The following is a 22192-nucleotide window of genomic DNA, read 5'->3' as shown; positions in this document are numbered from 1 at the left end:
ACAGAGAGAGAGAGAGAGAGAGAGATCACAAGTAGGCAGAGCAGCAGGCAGAGAGAGAGAGAGGGGGAAGCAGGCTCCCTGCTGAGCAGAGAGCCCGATGTGGGGCTCGATCCCAGGATCCTGGGATCATGACCTGTGCCAAAGGCAGAAAATTAACCCACTGAGCCACCCAGGTGCCTAATTGGCTTTGCAGCTTTCTAGCTGTGTGACCCTGGCTAGATTATTTGCCTCTCTGAGCCTCAGTATCAGCTTCAGTGAAATGAGGGTGATTGCTCTGTGGTTTTGAAGATGAAATAAAATGAAAGGAACAAGTGACATCGTGATCTCAGATCTGTGTGGTAGGTTTAGCACAGGGCCTGGCATGGAGTCCGTTCGCAGTAAGCAGTGGCCGTTTTGGATGGTGTTTTGGATGCTGCCCAGGTCGTGGGTGATGGACTCCAGGTCTGAATGTCTCATGATCTGATCCTGTCTCACAAGCCCTTCACTAAGGATGGCATCTGCTTCCTGGACCAGTATTTGGTCAGTCAGTGGTTGATTCCTAGAACTTGTGTGATTAACATGTGGCTTTCCATGGGTGCCTGTCTTGGGCATGGTTCCTTACCTGCTCCGTGCCTTAGTTTCCCTGTCTGTAAAAGGTGGATAATAAGCAGTTTCTTCTTCCAAGGGTGTGAAGGGAATGAAATAAGCATGAAATTGAATGAACTGGTATATCGAAAGCCCTTGCAATGGCACCCAGGGCTCAGCACCCTCTCAGCAAATATTCGTTCCTTTTCCTGCTGTGATCCTCACGTGTCGCTGTGGTTCCTGACTTCACAGCTTGGCACACAGAGTAGGTGATGTAGAAATTGCAAATATCAGCGCTAACAAGAATCTCCCAAGCCAAGTGCTGGACCTGCACAAGGATAGAGCATGTGCTAGCTTTTCTTTTCAGCAAGAGAAGCTGTCATTTGATCTCTACATAGATACAAAGTTACAGATGTTTTTGTTCCCTGAAGATCCTCTGAGTCATACCAGTGGTAGGTGAGGAGGTGTTGCTGGCTCACAGGAGGACAGGAAGGTGGAGTTTTTTTTGTTGTTGTTGTTTAAGATTTTATTTATTTATTTGACACAGAGAGAGATCACAAGTTGGCAGAGAGGCAGACAGAGAGAGAGGGGGGAGTAGGCTCCCTGCTGAGCAGAGAGCCTGATGTGGGGCTCTATCCCAGGACCCTGAGATCATGACCTCAGCTGAAGGCAGAAGCTTAACCCACTGAGCCACCCAGGCACCCCTGTTTATTTATTTATTTTTTAAAAGATTATTTATTTATTTATTTGACAGAGAGATCACAAGTAGGCAGAGAGACAGGCAGAGAGAGAGAGAGGAGGAAGCCGACTCCCTGCTGAGCAGAGAGCCTGATTCGGGGCTCAATCCCAAGATTTTGAGATCATGCCCTGAGCTGAAGGCAGAGGCTTACCCCACTGAGCCACCCAGGAGCCCCTGAAAGTGGAGTTAGCAAGGCTGCCCTGACCTTTGCAGTGCAGAGCTTAGTGGATGGCAGACGGACTAGCATTAAGAAACCCTGGAACTTTCTGGAAAGGAAAATGTTGATAACACAACTGCCTCTCCCTAAGATTGAAGTTAAGAAGACCTACTGCATGTGTAGGTTGGGCTCCGACAAAGATCCAGAGGCAGGGTAGAGAAAGAACCCCAGGAGATAAAATAGCTAGGGGTAGTGTTGCCAGATTTAGTGAATAAAAGTAGATCTCATCAGAACCATTTCATTCATTCCCTGTGGAGGGTTGCAAGATAAACGATAGATAATTTTTTATTATAAATATGTCCCATTCAATATTTGGGATATACTTATATTGAAAAAGTATGATTTATCTGTAACTTAAAATCGAGCTGAGCATGCCCTACTTTTAAAATCTGGCAACCTGCATTTGAGTGGAAGGACCCCCGGGGGTTGGGTCTGACATGGAACTGAGAGTACCAGGTTTAGTTTGCTGTGGGAGGTCTGTGCCCCAAGAATTTGCAGCTCGAGTAAGGTTAGGGGGGTCTCTTCCTTGATGTAGTGGGGATCTGGGCCACTGTGGGGTGGGAAATAGTGTTGGGTAAGGTGGGGTTCCACACTGCTCATCCTTGGTCTTAAGGGCATGCGTCTGATTTGTTCTTGGAGATAGGTGTGAGCAGGACTGACCCTTCCTTCCCTGACACTAATGAAAGTAGAGGGTGTTGGTGTGTCCTTGCTGGGGGAGTCTGGGCTTCCTGCCAATATAGGTAGGTGGGTCCCCAAACATTGTGTTCTGGGACAAGGTGTACAACATCTCATGTCATTTGTCTGTTTCCTGGCAGGTTTACTTTTTTAAACAACTTTCTTGAAAGGTAATGTACATATAATATACATACCACAAAATTCATCCAGGGTACAGTCAGTGATTTTTAGTAATATTACTCAGGTGTGCAATAAGCTGTTTTTACTCACAGCATTTCTGCCATGAAATGTGTGCATTTCTCTCCCATACCAACCGATTCGCCAACTGTCTGGACGCCCTCTGGGCGCCAGTTAGTGCTGACCCCCAGTTGAGGACCCCCCTCAGACTGCCCTCAGGGCACAGGCTGGTGATAAGTCTCAGCTTGTCTTGGGCACTGCATCTGTCGGACCAGCTGTAAACTGGGGTTCCCACAGCGCCCTCCACAGTTTAGATGATTCACTAGAAAGGCTCGCAGAACTCAGGAAGACACTGAACTGTTATAGGTTTATCAGAAAGGACCCAGTTCAGGAACAGCCAAATGGAAGAGATGCCCAGGGCAGGGTATGTGGGAAGGAGTGTGTGCCACTCTCCCAGGACCTCGATACGGTTACCAACCTCCCTGAACCCCCACCGTTTAGGGGATTTTATGGAGGTTCCATTACATAGGCCAGACTGAGAGAATCATTGGTTACTGGTGAGCCACTAACTCAGTCTCCAGCTCTTCTTTCCTTCCTGGGGTTGGGGCTGAAACTTCCAACCCTCTGATCATTCCCTTGGTCTCATCCCACGACCATCTCAGGCCCCCACCCCACCAGCTCTCACCCCATTAGCATATGAAATTCACTCTCATCACACAAGAGATTCTAGGGACTTTAGGAGCCTGTGCCAGGAACCAGGGACAAAGACCAAATATCAGTCTTTTTATTATGTCACATACTTGCACCAGAATCTACTTCGAGGGTGTTTCTGTCCCCTCAGTAAGATCTGTCATGCCTGTTTACAGTTCATTCTGTCCCTACCCCCACGTCCACACAGCCACTAATCTGCTTTCTGTCTCTATGAATTTGCCTTTCCTAGATGTTTCATATGGATAGAATTGCACAAAATCTAGTTTTGTGTGTCTGGCTTCTTTCACTCGGCATCCGTTTTTGAGGTTCGTCTGTGCTGTAAATGTGTTCGTTTCTTTTTATGCTGAGCTGCGTTTCACATTTTGTTTATCCCTTTAACCAGCTAGTGGACATTTGGATTTTCCCACTTTTTGGCTACTATAAATAATTCTTCTAGAAAATTTGCATGAATAACGTACTTATTTTAATAAGAGTCAAACTATGTAGGTGGGTTGTGACGGGAAAGGGGAGTTTCCAGATGGAAGCAAAACTTGCGGAAATGGTCCACTTGTTTTCTTTTGATACTGCTCTTTTAAAAGGTAAGATACTATCAACGTACATTTCTCTTTAAAGAAGATTTATATATTTATTATTTTGGAGAGCGAGCATGAGCAGGAATCAGGGGAGGGGTAGAGCAAGAGAGAGAAAGAATCCCCCACAGACTGCTTACTGAGGGCAGAGTCTGATGCTGGGCTCAGTCCTGTGACTCTGAGATCATGACCCAAGCCAAAACTAAGAGTCAGATGCCCCACCGACTGAGGCACCCAGCTGTCCCCGTCTGCTTGTATTTCTGTCTGATTTATGAGACACATCCAAGTTGATTAGTGTTGAAGAGTACCAAGACCCAGAAAGGTCAAAGCTTCCCCCACTGATGGTTTTATGAAACCAAGGTCAAGACTGGAGGTGAGAAGCAAACCATTTAGCCCTTGAATGTTTGAAACAAAGAACTAGAAAACCAAACTCATAGGACCACCCAGCTAAAATCTCAGGCTCTCTTTTTTCTTTATAGAGATTTAATTAATTTATTTAGAGAGTGTGTGTGTGTGGTGGGGGAGTGGGGATCTCCAGCCAACTCCCCACTCTGCATGGAGCCTAAGGTAGGGTTCCATTCATGAGCCTGAGATCATAACTGAACAGACATCAAGAGTTGGACGCTCAACCGACTAAGCCACCCAGGCGTCCCTCCTCAGTGTGTATCTGTATTTCCACATAGACTAAACAGTTTTTTTAGCTTGAAATGAGTGCACTGAAGAGTCAGTTAGGAATTAGCGGGTATATTTTATGGGAAACAAAAGAGCTGTGAAGCAGATCGTGCAGAGGGAGATGCCGGATGAGTCTGTTGAGAGAACGCGGAGAAGCAGGGCTGCAGGCGAGAGACCAGAGACCATGGACAGCGCCTGGTCTTCTGGCTTACCTTGGAGGCAGCTCCCAGCTCGCGCACAGAGGGTCCCCGTGGCTGGCTGGGGGCTCTGTCCAGGCCTGAGCGAAGGCACTGGCCAGCAACAGATTGGATGATTCGAGTTAGTTGGCCTGAAGTTCGTTCTCTTCTCTTTTGGGTGTGGGGCATGAGCCAGGTGGACTGTGGGGGATGAGGAGCCAGTTTTCCGCCGGCAGAGTGAGCTGACAGAGCAGTCTCCAGCCTTCAGGCCCACCAGGTGGGGAAGAACCTGCTTAAGAAAGAAGCCGAAGGAGAGGAAGTTAGTCTCGAGAGAGATTTCTGACAACATCATTTCAGTGTCTAGACGCAGCCGGGCCTGAATTCGTTCCCCTCTCTCTCTCTCTTTTTTCAGCCAGTGTGAGATGAATTTTTATTGCTTGCAGTTGTAGGAGTCTTCAGTCTGCTCATGTTTGGAATAAGTAGAAGTCATCAGAATTTTATTTTTAAAAATGAGAATAACATTCTATCTCTTGTTGTTAAGTGACATGGAGCAAATTCCGACCTTAGTTAAGTGTTTCTGGCTGAGTTCTAGAGCACGTGAAACAATCTGTTTGCCTTTGGCCTGGCTTGTTTGCCCTGTTTGTCGGGGCTTCCTCTTCTCCTCCTCTTGTTGGGGAAGTGATCTGACTGTGGGCGGGGGTCTTCCTTAGTACCTTTTTGGCCCGCTTACCCACTCAAGGATGGCTGTGAGAACAAGAGCTGTTCATGTTGCAGAGAAAACCGAGGCACAGAATGTCTGAGCGATTGCGTCGAGACACAGTGAAGAGATCAGTCGGTCTGGGGCTGTGTTCCTTTCCTGCCAGCTTTCACTTTAAAAGGGAATCCAGGCGTTGCTTGTTCCAGGGCAGTCTCTCCTCCTGCCGCCCGGCTTCCGGAAGACAGGGCCGTCCTGTCCAGTGCTCCTTCCCCAGGCCCAGGTACGGTCTGTGTTAAACACTCGGCCAGTATTCGTGATGGTGGAGGAGAAGATGCGGACGTGGAGAGCAGGCTGGCTCAGAGGGGAGTACGCAGTGTGTGTGCCAGCTGAAATATTTGAAGCCTGACATCTTCGGAGAATAAGCAGTTGCAACGTGGATGACTGGTCCATTGGCTCGGGACATGAGGCGAGATCTAAGTTAAAGAAGCTGAGGTGGTATTGAGGCTAGAAGACGCCCTGCGGTGACTGCTGTATGCCGAGTGGAGTCTTTGCCTTTTCTGTCTGTGCTGCTCACCGTTAGCCGGAAGCTGGTTTCTGTTCCCGTTTCACAGGGGGAGACTCTAGGCACAGAGAGGGCAGCATCGCCCAGCACTGACAGCATTCTGATCCGGACCTAATTCCAAAAATCCAAAACATCATGTTGGAGCTTAAACAAAATAAACTTCATGCCACAGGGCTGCACTCTCTGACAAATTCTCCGGCAGCTCCGACCCAGAATCAGAATTTTTGAAGTTTGGCCGGGTGCCTTCAAATTTGAGAACCATGGCTCTGAGTGCCTCTGGGTCACGTAGAACCAGTGACATGACTCTCGAAGTCTTGTGTCACCCTTACCCTTCTCTCGCCTGGAGGCTCCACGGCCTTGCTTGCTACTCAGCCTGTTTTTACTGCCTTTGGAGTTTCCTGATGGATGGAATCCTCTTCGCCGTGGGTGTTCAGAGTGGACCGTCTTCCAGGGGCCGCCTGCGCATGTCTGCAATGTTGGTAACTCACCTGCTTGCTTCATTTCATCCCAAACAAGTGCCTACTCTGGTGGGGGAGGGGATGGAGGGAGGTCCCCTGTGCCGGAAGGGGGTCTGGGAAATGATTCCTTAAGAAGAAGAAATCAAGATGAATTCACTTGCTCTCCATCCCTCTTGATTTTCCTTTGGACTCAATACGATTCTTTTGCCAAGAAGCTGCCTTATACTGTGACTTTCAGCTGTAGAAAAATTGTCTCATCCTCAGTTCTGAGGTCTTGGTCCTGGGAGGCCTCACCACCCCAGGTGTGGGTCTGAGACCGACAGCAAGGGCTTTGGCTCGGCCCCCAACCCCAGCGCCCTGAATCAGAATCTTCAGCTCAGCAAGATCCCCAGGGACTTGTGGGTGCGCATTCCTCTCTGAGAAGCCCCTTGGGGTGTGCCCAGAATGGAAATGAGCTGCTAATGTTCTGTAATGGTAGTATCAGCAGCGTGAGTGATGTTGGGGAGCCCCAGGCACTGCGAGAGCCTTTTTAGTTTTATTTCATTGAAATGCCTCAACCACGCTTGACCTAGGTGTGAGTATTCCCATTTTTCTTGGTGAGAAAATAGAAATAAACTAGTGTCTCAGGTGAGTGGCTGTGAGAAGCAGGGCCCTAGGCCGAATGCTTCTGGAGTTCATGACCTTGGGCCCATGCTGCTACTCCTTTGCCCTGTTTGAAGAAGTTAACAATGAGGCTCTTTTGCTCACGTCTGTTCGTGCACTCTGCAGATGTTTTCCAAAGTGCCTGCTTTGGACCAGGACTGGGGTGGACTTGGGGAAGTCAGCGGGAGTCCGCCTCCTCCCAGTGGTCCCAGTTAGGGGAGGGGAAGAGGGGACGAGGGATGGGAGGAGATGGTAGACATGAATAAAGTTTGACCTTTCCTGCTCCCCTCTGCCCCCATGGACACCCCGAGTCCATGCCCCGGGACCACCTTGAAATGCTGCCCCTTCCCACAAAGGGTAAATCCATTGCTCCAAGCACCAGTGACCGTAGGCATTTCAGATTTTGTCCCACTAGACTTCTGGAGCTTTCTTGTTCCTTCCACAGAGATTCTGCTCTCTGCTAGCTGTTCCCAGACCCCTGAGAGCCATACATTTGCTGCTGCTTCTCACAGCATCTGCCTGACACAGGCATGTCTTTCCCTCTGAATCTGGATGCCAAGAAAACCCAGACCATGTTAACATCATCTTATTGTCCAGGGATGACAGCATAAGAGCAGAGCTTGAGACAGGTGCGTCTGAGGCTGGAGGGATTAGCGAGGAGGAAGTGGGTGGCCCAGCAGGTTGGAAACTTCAGCTTGGTTGTCCGGTTTTCTGCCCTCCTTTTCATCCCTTAGTTAGAAATATTTCCGTATAGTTCTGCTTGCTTTACCCTTACCCATAGTATATACGAGGGCAGAACAGAGGTTTCCTTGGATCATTGGCTCTGGTGTTTTGTCTTTGTTTTCAGCTCTTTCTGCAAATCGGATCTTACACGTAAACCAGCATGCACACTGCGTCGCACTGGGGCTGGTCTCACTGAGCTCGGAGCCCTCCTCCGTTCTTACTTTTCTACCATTCTCCCCCAGCCTTCACCAGCCTCTCTTCCCGTGGTCCCTGAGGAATCGACACTCTGGCCTCCGTATTTGTCAGAGTGCTATTGCGTATAAATGGCAGTAGCTCAGTAACTGAAAGGCCAGATCTAGGACTAGCTTTGGGCATAGCGGGGTGTGGGAGCCTCCTCCCTGTCTTCTGCCTCCTTCCTTTGCTGTTGGCTTCATCGCCCACAGACTGGCCCCTCCGTCCTGCAGCCCCGGCCGCTCAGTACCCAGACTGCCTCGGGGAACAAGGGCCTGTGCTTCTCAGCGGCTCAGGAACAGCTGTGGAGTCTCCTCGACTGTACAGATGTGTTGGAGGTGGAGGGTGCACAGGTGTGGGCCAGGCATCTGCCTTGTGGCAGGTATCGAGGTGGAGTCTATGGCATATGAGCCACAGTGCTGAAGCAGTGGCCACCTGTGACGGCCATGGGCAGGGCCAAGGGTGCAAAAGCACCCACCGAGTCCGGCTCTGCAATTCGTGTCAGTGTGTGCCTCAAGCCCAGAGACGGTGACAGGCTTGGGCAGGGTCACAGGAGCCTAGAGCTGTGCCTGGTCCTGGGCTCTCCTGAATCTCAGCTCCAAGCTTCCTCCATTTGGCCGCCGGGTCTGTGCCAGTGGGGCATGCAGACCTTCCTTTGCTGGTAAACAGAGTCCTTCAGAGCCACTCTGGCGGCAGCCACCCCAAAGGACCATCTGTGACATTGCTCTCGTGTTCCCTCCAGGGCCAAGTGGGCTGTGCCAACCTCTTTAAAATCAGCACACGTTAGAGCATAAACACAGTAAGTGCAAGGAGGAGGGGCCCTTTCCCCACAATTACAGACAAAGGAAGAAAACGCTGCCAGCATGTATCTGTCTTGCTCAGGTCCGACATGTAGCCCATAAAGTGTTTGGAGAACTGAGTTGATTCTGCAGGTGTCGTAGGGGAAATGTGTTTCTTTGGCTGGAGCAACTCACCCCACTCCGCTTTTCCGCTTCCGCCAACTGCTGGCTCTGGGGTGGATGTGCTGCTTGCGTGGCCCGGCAAAGCAGAGAGTTGGTAAGAGCTTCCCTTTGTGTTTATTACACTCCCATTAAACAGCACATAAATAAAAACGCATAATGAATTTTCATAAGTGGGTTGAGAAGTAGAAGGGCTTCCAACCCTTCAGGGAGCTCCCCTCCTGCCAAAGAAAATCATTCAATTATAAAATAAAGTCCTGGTTTAGTGGCTGCCAGACTTCTACTTGGTTTATGGGAATTTATATTCTTTATGCAGCAAGTTGAAGTTGCAGGCTTGGAACACAGGTCTTTCTGACCTCAGAGATTGGATTAAAAGAGATCACACGGGAATCCTGGGGAAGGAGGGTTTTCTTATTTGTCTGTGCGGCTAATTGCAAATTCCTGGGTCAGAGGCCCGTACTTAAACGGTTGTCGGGTCTCCCGGCGCCCTCTCCACGTTGCTCACTTCAGTTCGGCTCACGGGCAAAAAAGAGAGAGAAATCCACAGCACAGTTACACAACGTGGTGAGTTCTGGGGGAGGTGTATGGGGGCGGGGGAGGAGTTTCCACATCCTGGAGGACCTGAGCAAGCCCCACCATGCTGTGTGTGTACTCTTGAATGAGTGATCATTTGACCTAGTACAAGAAGATCATTTTCTGAGCATTTTGTATTTTCAAGACTCCTCGGTAGGATGTTTGCACACGTCCCTGGCAGCCGGCATAAACCACTTGGGTCGTCTCAGTGTGGCAGCACAAAGAAAGCAGATGCAGGGAAGGAACCAGCGTATTGCCACGGTTCTCCACAGGGGTGGGTTTGCCCTCCCCCACCCTGGGACATCAGTGTCTAGAGACACGTTGCCATGGCCATGTGTCGTGTTGCGAGGGTCCCTGTCCCTGGCTTTTAGCGGGTAGATACCAGAGATGCTGGGAAACATCCTACAATGTGATGGGGCAGCTCCAGGACAGAATTATCTGGCTCCAAGGTGTGTGGTGCCAAGGTTGAAACACCCGGGTGGAATTCAGTGCCGGTCCCCATGGCATCCTGAGAGAATGTCCCGGGACTGGAGAAGACCTCGCCAAGAGCACGGCCAGCCTCTGGGCGAATCCTGATTCCACCTGTGCCCTTTTCTAAACTCATGAGGATGGACGGCCCCTTCTGCCCTCTTGCCCCGTTTACTGACCAGGTTTTCCTCTCCCCTAACCCCTTTCTTTTTACGATGCAAATCTTTGGGCTAGATTTGCTCAAACATCACTTGTTCATGTGCGCCCCTGCTGACGCTGCTGTGTCTGTGACCCCGTTACTGACTAGTTTCCTCGTAGACAACTCACGTGGTTATTAGTAAACCCTGCTCGAGCCCCATCCTGAGCAACACTATGTAAAGATCGCAAGGAAGCGATGTAATAAACATTTAGACATACTTAACAGTTCAAATATAAGTCCAGACACTCCAACTGTGGTTCTCTTGGGAGAATTTTCTGTTAACAGCAGAACAGCCGGCAGGCGCTGGTGAGTGCGCTGGTGCTGACCACCGTGGATACCCTGGTGGAACGTATCTGTGCTTTGGGAAATGGGAAACGTTGGGCTGACTTTCACTTCACCCCTTCCCCACCCCCCCAGTGACAGCCATTTGCAGATACCTGGGGGAGGAGGGGCAGGCAGCTTGTAGAAATTTCTAGAGGCAAGCCAGTGGAGGGAGAGGGACTCTGAAGTTCCTATGTTGATTATTTTTTGGATCTTGTGAATGGCATTAATTCGTCACACCTATGTGCTCTCAGGTGAGTGGGTGGTACCTTCCTTTTACAGGTGAGCCCCAGAGCCTCCAAAGGTAAAAAGTGGGCCTGAGGATTCACACCTAGGCTGGTGTGATTGCCCTGAAGCCTCTTTGTCCTCGCTGCCATGACAGCTTAGCCTTGGGTGTCCTTGACTGTTCTTGAGTGCTGGTATTTTTCTGCACCTCCCTGACCCCCTTTATGCCAGAGGACTCAGGGAGCTCGTGCTTTAACCCTGGGGTACTCCCTGTGACGTCCCTTCTCCATGTTTGGTGTCAATGCACCTGTCATCTCCCTGGTACACTGGCATTCTGGGGGGGCAGGGCCCCATCCCCCTGCCCACCTGGGAGGGGCTGGCACAGAGGAGGCCCCCTTGCATGTGCTGAATTAATGGTGGGCTGAGCCCCGTGCCTGGGCTCCGTGCTAGTGCTTTCCGGAAGCAGTGTGGTCTTGGGGAAGCTCCTTGTCCTCTGTGGCACGGTGAGGACGGCTGTCCTTTCCCTTACAACAAGGCTGCTGAAGCTCCGCGCCACCGCCATATGGGGCAGATCAGCTTTGGGGGGGCGCTGTCCCGTACGTGTCAGGAGTTTAGCAGCAGCTCTGGTCACTACTAGTGAGATGCCGGGACCACCCCACCCTAGATGTGACCCGCAGAGTGTGTGCAGACGTCGCCAGATGGACCCTGGCCTCAGCATGGTCCCTGGCTGAGAAGCACGGTCTTAGAAGATAGTTGTGAAGCTTCAGCGAGATCCTGTGTAAAGTGCCCAGGACAATGTCTGGCACATAATGAAATACTCTCTAAACTTTAGCTGTCGGTGAGGTTAGTGACTTTTAACCAGAGCCGTCAAGCACTAGGCACCCGGATTTTTCTGAGTAAATGGGGTTGAGTCACGGACACCCTTGGGACTCACTGAGTGTCACTGATGCAGCTTGGAGCTGTGAAGACAGCCTTCCACAAATTGTTCTTCTCCTGGCATTGAGGGGAGAGAGCATTTGTGCCCAGGACTTCCGGATGACCACGTGGTTCACGGTCAGTGTGGAGCACACAGCTGGGGTGGCCTGACACTTGGGCTCACGCACGGGCTGTGGAGCCTGACAGTGGCTGCGGGGTCCGGTGCTGTCTCGCACCATCTCGGGCGCGTGGGTCAGGATGACTAACCTCCTCCCTGATCCGGCTTCCTTTTCTGTCGGCCATGACAGGAGTAGTGCCTAGCGCCTAGGCTTTTGGTGACAGTTCAGTGAATTAATGTATCAGAACGCTTAGCAGAGTGTCAGGCACATATTAGCACCACATAGTATCTAATTATTATGCTTTCTGTTGATTTGGCTCCCACATAGATGTTCTTAGGTGGGAAAGGTTGAGTTCTTCAACTGAAATTTTTCCTTTTATTCTGCATTTTGTTATCTGGTGCTCCCAGCTTCTAGATTTTTGTCATTGGTTCTTGGAGGGTCCGATGTTAACTGCAGGTGCCTGACACCCTGACGGGGAATGGTGATGGGAAAGAAACTTAAGCCCCTGGTGCTGGGTTTTGTTATTCTTCAGAAATGAGCAGTGTTTATGGGTCTAGGTGGTTCTCATAGCTTGCTGTGCATTTTAATCACCTGGGGATTTTGTAGATTTCTGATGCCTGGCATTACCTCTGATCTGCTGGATCATAAGTTCAGGGATGGGGCTGTTTTTCTCAGTCTCCATGTTTGGTACTGATAGCCAAATCTGAGCACCACTGGCATATTCTATTTGGTTAGACTTGAACTCATATTTAAGTTCATGTGGCATATTTCAAAGGTAAGCTTCTTTATTGACCAGTTTTTTATATTTTTAAGAGATTTTATTTATTTATTTGACAGAGATCACAAGTAGGCAGAGAGGCAGGCAGAGAGAGAGAGGAGGAAGCAGGCTCCCCGCGGAGCAGAGAGCCCGATGTGGGGCTCGATCCCAGGACCCCGGGATCATGACCTGAGCTGAAGGCAGAGGCTTTAACCCACTGAGCCACCCACGTGCCCTATTGACCAGTTTTAGATGCTGGGCCATGCTTTCTAGTGGGAGAGATTGATGATCATTAAATGAATAAACTAATAAGAAAATATAAAATGACAACAAGATCTGTGATAAAATAATAGTTCATTCATTCGCATGAGTGTGTGGGGTCTTCTTGAGAAAGAGTAGTCAGGGAACGCATCTCAGAGGACTAAGCTGAAGCCTGAATGATAAGGTGCTAAGCATGGGAAGATATGGGGGAAGAGGCTTGAGGCAGCGGATATAGCAGGTGCAAAGGCCCTGGGGCAAGAATGAGTATGGTAACTTTGAGTCCAGTGGGGTGGTTAAGTGTGGGCAGGAGGGTGTGCAGTATTTACCAGAGGATGTCAGATCTTTAAGGCTTTGTAGGGCCAGGTAAGGAAGTGGAATTTTATTTGAAGCCGCTGAAGAGTTTTGAGTAGGAGTGTGATATGATCTGATTTATATTTTTAAAGAATTGTGCTGGCTGCTGTGTAGAGAATGGATTTTGGTGGAGGTGAGGGTGGGTGAAGGTTTCCAGCCAAGGAGGCTTAAGTATGTGGCAGCCCCCAGCCCCATAGGAATTAAGCAAAAAAGTCCAACTTAAGTAACGACAACAGGTGACCATTTCCAGAGACCCAGGGAGTCAGCCACTGCAGTGATCTTACCTTGGGAATGGGAGTGAAAGGTGAGATCGACTTAACACGAGTCAAAATCATGATGAGCTTTTATTTCTCCAAATTAAGCATTTTCAAACCTGACTCCTGCTGCTTAAAATGTCTGGTGGGTTCCCACATGAACAGGCCCTGGCTGTCAACCTAATGTTGTTCACCCCCCCCACCCCCCCGCTTAAGAGATGGATTCCCTGGGGCTACCCACAGGCTTTGGAAAAAGAGAGCAAATAAAATTAATTGGTTCTTTGTTTTTATGACATTGCTATGGAAACTCTATTATGAAATTCTGGACTTGTGGGTTATAGGAATATGCACGCGTCTCCCTCCGTGGCAGCACATTGCCTCTCATATCATTGGGTCATGGCTCCAATGCTAGGGCATTGGTGTTGGACTTGGGGATGGAGGTCAGGCAGCCTGTTTGAACCTCTGCTTCGCTCCTTGCTAGCTGAATTTTCATAGACAACCTCCTTAATCTCTGAGTTTGAGATGCCTTGTCTTCAGAATAACAGTGATCATGGCATCTCTCTCCTGGTGTTATTGCAAAGGTCAGAGAAGAGATGCCTGTCCAGTCCTTAACATGGTTCTTGGCACGGGGTCAGCACTCCAGGCAGATTGGTCCTTTGGGGTTTCTGTTATGCTCATTTGAAAGTCTTCTGTGCCCTGGCTTTGTGAAAGGTGGTCTCCAGGCCTACAGCTGCATCTCCCGGGGGCTTGTCCGGGTCAGAAATGCACAATCCTAGGCTCCACCTCAGACCTGGTGGTTGAAATTTTGCACTCGAACAGGATCCCAGGTGATTCCTGTGGGCATTTACATCTGGAAGCGCTACTGTAAGCTACAATACGTACAGGAAGGAGAGCTGAGTCAGGTCTGAAGGTGGAAAACCTGTTGCCCGCATGGTAGTGGTGCAAAAAGACATCATCCCCAGGACTCAAAACACTGTGACTCTAACCAGCTGGGCGTGGCTGGGAAGCCACGTTATCCTCCTGCTCAGGTTCCTCATCTGTAAAAGGACTCACCTATTTGGGAAGTTTGTGGAGAGGGTAAAGTGAAGTAATGTGAGAGCTGATATCAGAGACTGAAAAGTTACATTGTTTACATAGAGAAAGGACATCATAATTTTTACAGCTGATAGTACAGTTTTTTAAAGAATCTGATTCCCCATTTCCCGTGTGTGCTGGCTGAGTGGCCATGGGCAAGACCTATTATTTGGTGTCTCGATTAGAATAATGGAGAGTGGCAGTGGCCCGGGAACTACAGCCTGGTATTTTTGGAAACTAAATGGGAGAATTTTGTAGTTTGGCTAACAGGCATTGCCCTAGAAAAGCTGAGCACCATGGTCAATGGCAGTGTTAATGCCATTTACAAAAGACTCAGAATTACAGTGTAAGGGGTGAGGGCCATGTGCAGAAGTCACCAGGGTGCTTCCGGGTGGCATAGTTTAACGTGTCACACATTAGCAGCTGCAAAAGCCTTTTATTATTTCCAAATGCCACAACCAAAGCAAGAGACAAGTGATATTGCTTATACTGGCACAATGTCTTCAAGTACCAAAAAACCCACAATATATTCCAGCACAAGAAAAATACACAATTGTACACTAAAGACACAGCATATTATAAGAATTCACAGGGGAGTTGTTGGGTGGAGGTGGGGGCAGCATGAGGGCAGCCAGACAGCAGAGTGTGAAGTTCTCTAGGACAGGAAGGGGTCTGAGGGGGCCCGGTGGGGCGCAGTGATGGACGTCCAGCAAACACCGACAGTGCTGGTCAGCAGAGCTCGCCCTGTGCTCACGGGGATGAGAGGCTTTGCTTGATAAGGTACAGCCATTGAGAGCCGGGTCACCCCATCTTTCACTATGCTGAAGAAAAGGAGCAGTGAACCAAGAAATTTCTGTCTTACAGACAGTTCCGGAGATCAGGTGATAGAGACACAGCTAGGGGGAGCAGAAACAGAGCTTCTGAGAAAGCCACGGGCATTTCCACAGTTTCTGAAACTCTCTGAAACTACAGGAAAGCCATTTCTTGAGGCACATGCCCTCCCATCCATGATTCCCTCTCTTGCTTTAATGACAGAAAAGGAATAATAGGAAAAAGACTTTTTTTTTAAATAGGGAAATTTATACCTTTAAACAGCAAGGTATCAAAATGCTTTGTACACAGGTATCCAGTGCTGATTTTCCCAAGCATTATCTCTTTCATTAGAATTTTGAAAGCTGCCTTAGATTTAATGCGTAAGAACCTGACAGCAGTAGCAGCAGCAACCAAATTAGAAGCAGGTCACATCCCTATGCTAGTTTTCGGGGGGAGGCTGGTCTGGGGGGTTGAGGAGAGGGGCAAATGTAGCATCGCTTCCTCCACATGGAGCTCAGTATTTTTTAGACCATTGTTTTACAGTAAATAGGGTTATAGGCTAGAAACCCAGTCTCTTCTGAAATAAGGACGAGACCATCTGAGCAGCTGACAGCCAGAACCGTGACAGGTTTGCCCGGGAGACATTTGAATCCCTCTCAGAGCCAACGAAAACCCTTCCGTCTGGTCTGACTTGTGGCAGGGAGGCATGGGGAGGACGCAGGAGGAAGCAGGTGGCGTTACAGACCCCGCGCGCATGGGTGTAAAGGCAGGCTGCGCCCCGAGCCGCCCTCACTGAGTCCTACCAGGGCCTCTTTGGGAAATCAGTGACTCACCCCCCGCAGAGTCCTGCGAGAAAGCCCGTTACGTACCATTTTCCCCTTCGAAGGCTTTGCAGGTGCAAAGACAAAAGACACACCGATCATGGCTGTTGACCTATTTTAAGCCTATCCAGGACTTCTCTACCCCCTCTTCTTTTTTCTAAACACCTCGCTTGGCTGGTTGGGGGCTCGCCGGTGACGGAGCCGCCGGCGCCCACTCCCTGGCCCTGGCGCCCTAGCCCAGGTTCATGGCGTCGCAGCTGCAGAGGATCTCCCTGAACGTGTTCCGAAGCTCCAGGCTCCGGAAGGCATAGATGAGCGGGTCGATGACGGAGTTACACATGATGAGGACCAGGTAGGTGTTGAAGTGGGCGGCGTAGCAGACGCAGTACGGGTTGGTGGGGCAGGTGATGATGAGGATGAGGTGGAGGAAGAAGGGGGCCCAGCAGAAGACGAACACCCCCAGCAGGATGGTGATGGTGACAGCCCCCTTCATGCACGAGTGCTGCTGCGGGGCCGCCCCGTTGGCCGGGGGCAGCGCTGCGATGCGCCGGGCGTGCAGCCGGGCCAAGAGGAACATGTGCACGTAGAGCGAGCCCATGAGGAGCAGCATGGCGAAGAACATGGTGATGAGGCACACGATGACCATCTTGCTCTCGGAGTAGACGATGAACGCCACGCCGCACACGCCGCAGCACGCCCAGATGGCCGCGATCCAGGCGAGTGCCTTCCGCACGGTCATGATGCTGTGGTAGCGCAGCGCGTAGAAGATGGTGACGTACCGGTCCACGGCGATGGCCAGAAGGTTGCAGATGGAGGCCACCAGGGAGATGCAGATCAGGGAGTCGAAGACGTTGTCCATGTGCTGGATGAACCGGTCCTCGAAGGTCAGGTAGTTGCTGTTGATGATGGCGATCATGACGGTCTCCAGGGCGTTGGACGCGCTCACCAGCATGTCGGCCACCGCCAGGCTGCAGAGGAAGAAGTACATGGGCGAGTGCAGGTTGCTGTTCCTGACCACGGCCAGGATGACCAGGATGTTCTCCAGCAGGCTGACGATGCCCAGCGCCAGGAAGACTTCGGGCTTGATGAAGACCTGCTCGCAGAACCCGCTGCTGCTCTGGTTGCTGACGGAGGGGGCGGCGAGCTGCTCTGAGCTGTTGGGCAGGGTTGGCTGAGCAGACAGCAGGCAGCACGAAGCGTTCATTGCTCACAGACGGTGGGAGCAGGGGCTCCGGCAGCGTCCAGAACCTGCTGCTGCTGACGGCCGGGGTCTCCCTCCGGGTGCTGGGGGCAGGTGCCCGTGCAGTCCGGACTGAGGGAGAGGGAGGGAAAGTCAGCTGCGACACAGCCCAGAGAACTTTCCCTCGCTCCTCCAAGACAAGCAGTTCTACGGACACTCTTCTGTGTCGTCGGCTGTCTGCCTTCCTTCTCACCCCTTCCCACACCCCCAGCGGGGAATGGAAGACCTGCCCCCAGTGGCCAGAGTTTCAGCTGTGTTTGTAGCAGGACCGGGCCCGTGGTACCTGTTGCTAGAAGTGAGGGGGGAGCACTCAGGCTTCACGGCCAGGCTGCGGACACACTCCTCCTACTTCAGCTGCAGCGCGTTGAGAGGACCACTGAGCATCACTCTGGTGCCTCTGACTGACCACAGCGCCCGCGTGGGCTGGGAGCTTGAGCAGCGGGCTGGTGCCCTCTGCTGGCCAGACTGCTAACTGCGTGCTGCCTTGGCCGAGCTGTTCGTTCTTCTCGGGAAACTGCCACAGGTGCTTAGTTCTCCGGTCTGCTCATCTGTTGTCTTAGAAAATAGCCATCGTTTATGGAGCACCTGCTGTGGGTCAGGTCTCTGCTGGGTGCAGGGAAAGTGACGGTGAACCAGACCTGCACGCCGTCCTGGTTTCCCCTAGACTTGGCCTCCGAGGTGGGAGACGAGAAGTCAGGATGTTATATTTCACTGTGACAAATGCGTGATGATGCAGGCCACGGGGCTGGGAGCGTGTGTGGGGCCTAACCTGGAGCGTCAAGGGAAGAGCACCTAAGCCTTGACTTGGTGGAAGAAGAGGTTATAGACAGCGGTGACGTGGGGCGGGGGTTGGAGGAGTAGAGGAGGGTCCCAGGCAGAGGGAGTCACGTACCCCAGACCTGGAGACAAAGAGCAGTGGCTGTGGGGAGCATCACAGAATGTGGGTGCAGGGACCCACCTGACCTCCTGAGTCAGAATCACCAGGGGCAGGAACTGGACTAACGTGTGTTCGGTTTCCGACTGGTGAGCTGGGGTGTAGCCAGGATTGAGAGCTACCGAAAAGGAAGGTTGGAGGGTTTTTTTTTCCAACTGAAGTACAGTTGACACACAAGGTTATGTTAGTTTCAGGTGTATGACATCGTGACCCAAGAATTCTCTGTGGCCCGATATCTATAGTCCCCCTCTGTCACCAGGTGATGTTATTACAGTATTAGTGACCACATTCCTTCCCTGTGCTGGATTTTTTATCCCTGTGATTTATGTGTTATAAGGAAGCTTGGTGTTTTTGAGGACCTGAATGGAGTTTGGCCAGAGTATAGAGCTGGGAGACACATTTTGAGAAATAAGGCTGCAAAGGTTTTCTTTCTTTCTTTTTTTTTTTTTTAAACCAAAGTTGGGAAGTGCCTGCCTCCCCCCTACGTGGGAGTTTGGAATGTCTCCTGAAGGCAGTGAGGGCCTGTGGAAGAAAGGCCTTTAGGCAGTGGGGTGTTGAGAGGGAGCTGAGCTTTAGAAAGACTCCCAGATGCAGGGTAGAGAAAGGATTGGAAGGGGAGGGGCAAGGAACGAGGGAGGCGGGGACTTTAGCGGTCTGGGATAGATGATAGTAGCTGGAGCGAGGAGGAGGGGGAGAGGGACGTGTGGCCCGGGACCAGGGGAGGACAGAAGCAGAGATGTTCAGGCAGATGTGTTGTAGAGATTTGAGAGTGTCTGGCCATGGAACTGTGGGAGACGCAATGGGCAGGGAGCCTCTCTTTCCTTTTTAAGTAGCAGGGAGGGCTGAGATGCCTTTTGAGCAGGAAAATGTAGAAGGCAGAATTTAGCAATGGACTTCAGTACCTGGGTCATGTCACATTTGGTGCTGCACGTGAGGATCCTGTGATCTCTGGAGACATAGGGTCCGTTTGCCCTTACACATGTGCACACACACTGCACAAACAGACACACAGACACTGCACAGAAACACACATACTGTGCACACACACCACACACACACACACCACACAGATAACATGTGCACACACACACCACACAGATACATGTGTGCACACACCACGCATATCCATGCATGCACATACACCATGCAGACACACACACCATGCAGACACACAACGGTGCTCACACACACCACGCAGATACATGCGCACACACACACACACCATGCAGACACACCATGCAGATGCGTGTGCACACACACATGCGCGCACACACACACCATGGAAACGCACACACCATGCAGATACACAACTGCACATACACACCACGCAGATATGTGTGCACACACACATTCCAGATGGATTAATGATTCATCTGTTATCTAACTTTGTGCGTGTGCGTGTGTGTGTGTGTGTGTGTATGAGATAGAAGAAATATGCATAAGGAAATAGAAGAACGTTTAAAATATTTATAAAGTTGTGGAAGGGAGAGATTTTCTTACTAAGACGGGCAATCCAAAATTTAGAGTATGGAAAAAAAAAACCACTGTAGGCAACATCAGAAGACAGGAAGAAAACATTTGCCATAGTCAATGAATGGTTACCATCTCTAATAGATAAGGAGGGCTTTCTGATTAATAAGAAAAAGATGAAATTACCTCTTAGAATACTGGGCTAAAGATATGAATAGAAATCCACTGGAGAGCAAATAAAAGCGGAGAGCAAACATGTGAAAGATGGCCAGGCTTCGGGGGCATCAGGGAAATCCAAATCCATCCTAGACGCCGAAGCCAGTTTTTCCGATTAGGTTAGCAGGAATTAGACAGATACCAGATTCAGGAGAGAGGATGGAGAGCACTCTTGCAGGCAGTCCTGGTGTTTGTGAATAGTCTCATCGTTAGACAGTTTCTACTAAAATAAAAAAGGCTTTTTCTCAGTGTGCCTGGGGGCACAAGACACAGTGTTTCTATCTATCCTCAGCAGAGCAACTTGATTTCTGCAGCGAAACCACCCATCTTCCAGGATGGGGAAGAACACAGTCTTCATCGTTTCAGGGACTTCTCCTGGCCCTCAGGACACATGCAGAGGTGTATTCATCCTGTCTTGTCTTGTGGCTTCAGGGGCACCAGCGTTTCCTGCAAAGCTAGATAATCGAGGTTATCCGTCACCTGCGGTCCGTCAGTGCTGTCAGCGCTCCGTGACGGTGTGGGCTGGGCTCGAGGGAGCCGGTGAGGACGGCCGCTGCACACCTGCAGCCTTGAGCACCGGCTCTGCTAATGAGTGTTGATTTGGGGTTCCCTAAATGCTACCCCCTACTCTCCTGGGGGAGCCGCACAGACACAGCACAGATTCATTGAATCTTCTACACCGGCATTGGCTCTGTTAATAACAGTTGCGAGACACAGCATATATCGCTGGCCCATGTGGGAGTTCCTGTTTTGAATGTTCAGATAAACCATAACAAGGAGATTCTTATCCTAAGAGATAATGCACCTAGGTGTTCTCTCTGCCCGAAGAGCTCCTCCTTGATTTTGTGCCTCATGTATACATCGTAGCCTTCAAAACCCAGCTCAGATGGGAACTGTTTTGCTTTGTTTTATTTATTTATTTATTTATTACAAATTTCCTCAAATCTTAGGAACTTTATTCACTTTATTCCCCCTTTGGTAGTCACACCCCGTGCCACAAAATGGGGACAGCGTTGGCCAGAGATCATATTGGAGACAACGATTAGATGTATCATTAACCCTAATTATTTCCGAGGAGGAGATGGCCTTCATGCCTGTGTTCCCATCCTGAGCCTGTCTCGGATTTCACCTGCCTCTTGCTGGGCAGGTCCTCGGGAGCTCAGTTTCCAGTTGCTCTGCCAGATCCCATGTCCAGGGATCCCCCCACACGGTGTCTCAGGATCTCCCCTGATTTGGGGGGGGCTGGTGGCCCTCCTAGCTGGATCAAGCTCAGCTTGGGAGTGAAGGGGATTGAACACCATCTGGGTTAACACTCAGTTACTTAAGGGCTGGAGCTGCCGAGTGGACTCTCCAGCCTCCTGTCTTTCGTGTGGGCATCCGGGGCCACCTTGCGTTGCTGCCCAGATGTCCTCGTGACATTGAGCCCCAGTGGTCTCCTTCATCTCTTCTCCCTTCTCCCTCATGCCTGTTTCCTGAGGTCATCTCCCAAATAACTCACCTGTTCCCCAGTCTCTGTCATGGGTTCAGCTCATAGGAGGAGGGGAGAGAGCTCAAACTAAGGTATACAGAACACCTACTGTGTGCCTCCTGTCTCTGCTAAGCTCTTTTCTCTGCTTGATGATTTACTTCAGGAAGGAAAGGAGGCAGGGCTGTGCGTTGCTCACCTAACACCTATTCCCCCCTTCTTCCTTCCTAATGGACTTCTAATTTACCGAGGACAACAGCATGCCCAGACAACACACTCATTTCCTGGCCTCCCTTGGGGACAGCATAACCTGTTCTGGCCAGTGGATGTAGGGGTGGTCGGGGATGGTGACTCAGCTAAGCCAACTAGCAGACTGCGCCCGCACACTCTCTTTCGCTCTTGAGTGGAATCACAGCACGGAGGCTGGGAGAGCTCTCTCCTGTTTTGTAAGCCTGAGGACAAGCGCCTGATCTTTGGGGCACCCAGACCCGGAGGGGTCCCTGAATCCTTGCTGACTTTACAGAGAGGCAGGCAAAGCCCTGAACTCCTTGCCTCCAGGTTTCTAGTTATGTGCTAGACAAGCAAGATTTTATTTATGTAAGCTCTCGTAATGGAGGTGTTCTGTTCTGCCCAGCTGAACAAAACTCTCAAGCATGACCGTGTTCATATTTAATCATCCCCGCTGTCCGAAGCATCTTGGGTGCTCAAAAAATGTTCGAAGGAACAAGCCCCTTGTCTTTCTCTTTTCCCTCTCTCAACAATCTTGATTGTGTAATTGCTGGATAGACCCCATTTTTTCGGTGCTATGAGGAAGTAACTCCATTGGACAGTAATTTTACTGATAATTTCTCTCCTGTTCGACAATATGCTGATTGTGAGTGGGAGCAGTCTTTTTGTCTTTGTATGCCCGCCCCTGGTCTAACTGATAGCCTCAAGCACTGCAG

At 50.5% G+C, this 22192-nt stretch overlaps 1 protein-coding gene across 1 annotated transcript; it reads right to left on the bottom strand.

Moving 5' to 3' along the window:
- Positions 1–14769: 14769 nt before the first annotated feature.
- Positions 14770–17534, bottom strand: MC3R (melanocortin 3 receptor). The gene is made up of 2 exons (XM_082743826.1): positions 17447–17534; positions 14770–17235 (listed from the first exon to the last, which is right to left on the bottom strand). Exon 2 carries the CDS (start codon positions 17125–17127, stop codon positions 16156–16158), a length of 972 nt encoding a protein of 323 aa, XP_082599952.1. The 5' UTR covers positions 17128–17235; positions 17447–17534; the 3' UTR covers positions 14770–16155.
- Positions 17535–22192: the final 4658 nt, after the last annotated feature.

The sequence above is a fragment of the Mustela nivalis genome, assembly GCF_964662115.1.
Source record: "Mustela nivalis genome assembly, chromosome: 8".
NCBI classification, from domain to species: Eukaryota; Metazoa; Chordata; class Mammalia; order Carnivora; family Mustelidae; genus Mustela; species Mustela nivalis.
This window is presented reverse-complemented; position numbering and strand designations above follow the sequence as displayed.

Bases quoted from the DNA above. Each gene is read 5' to 3' on its own strand.
- MC3R (XM_082743826.1), bottom strand. From the start codon at position 17,127: ATGAACGCTTCGTGCTGCCTGCTGTCTGCTCAGCCAACCCTGCCCAAC.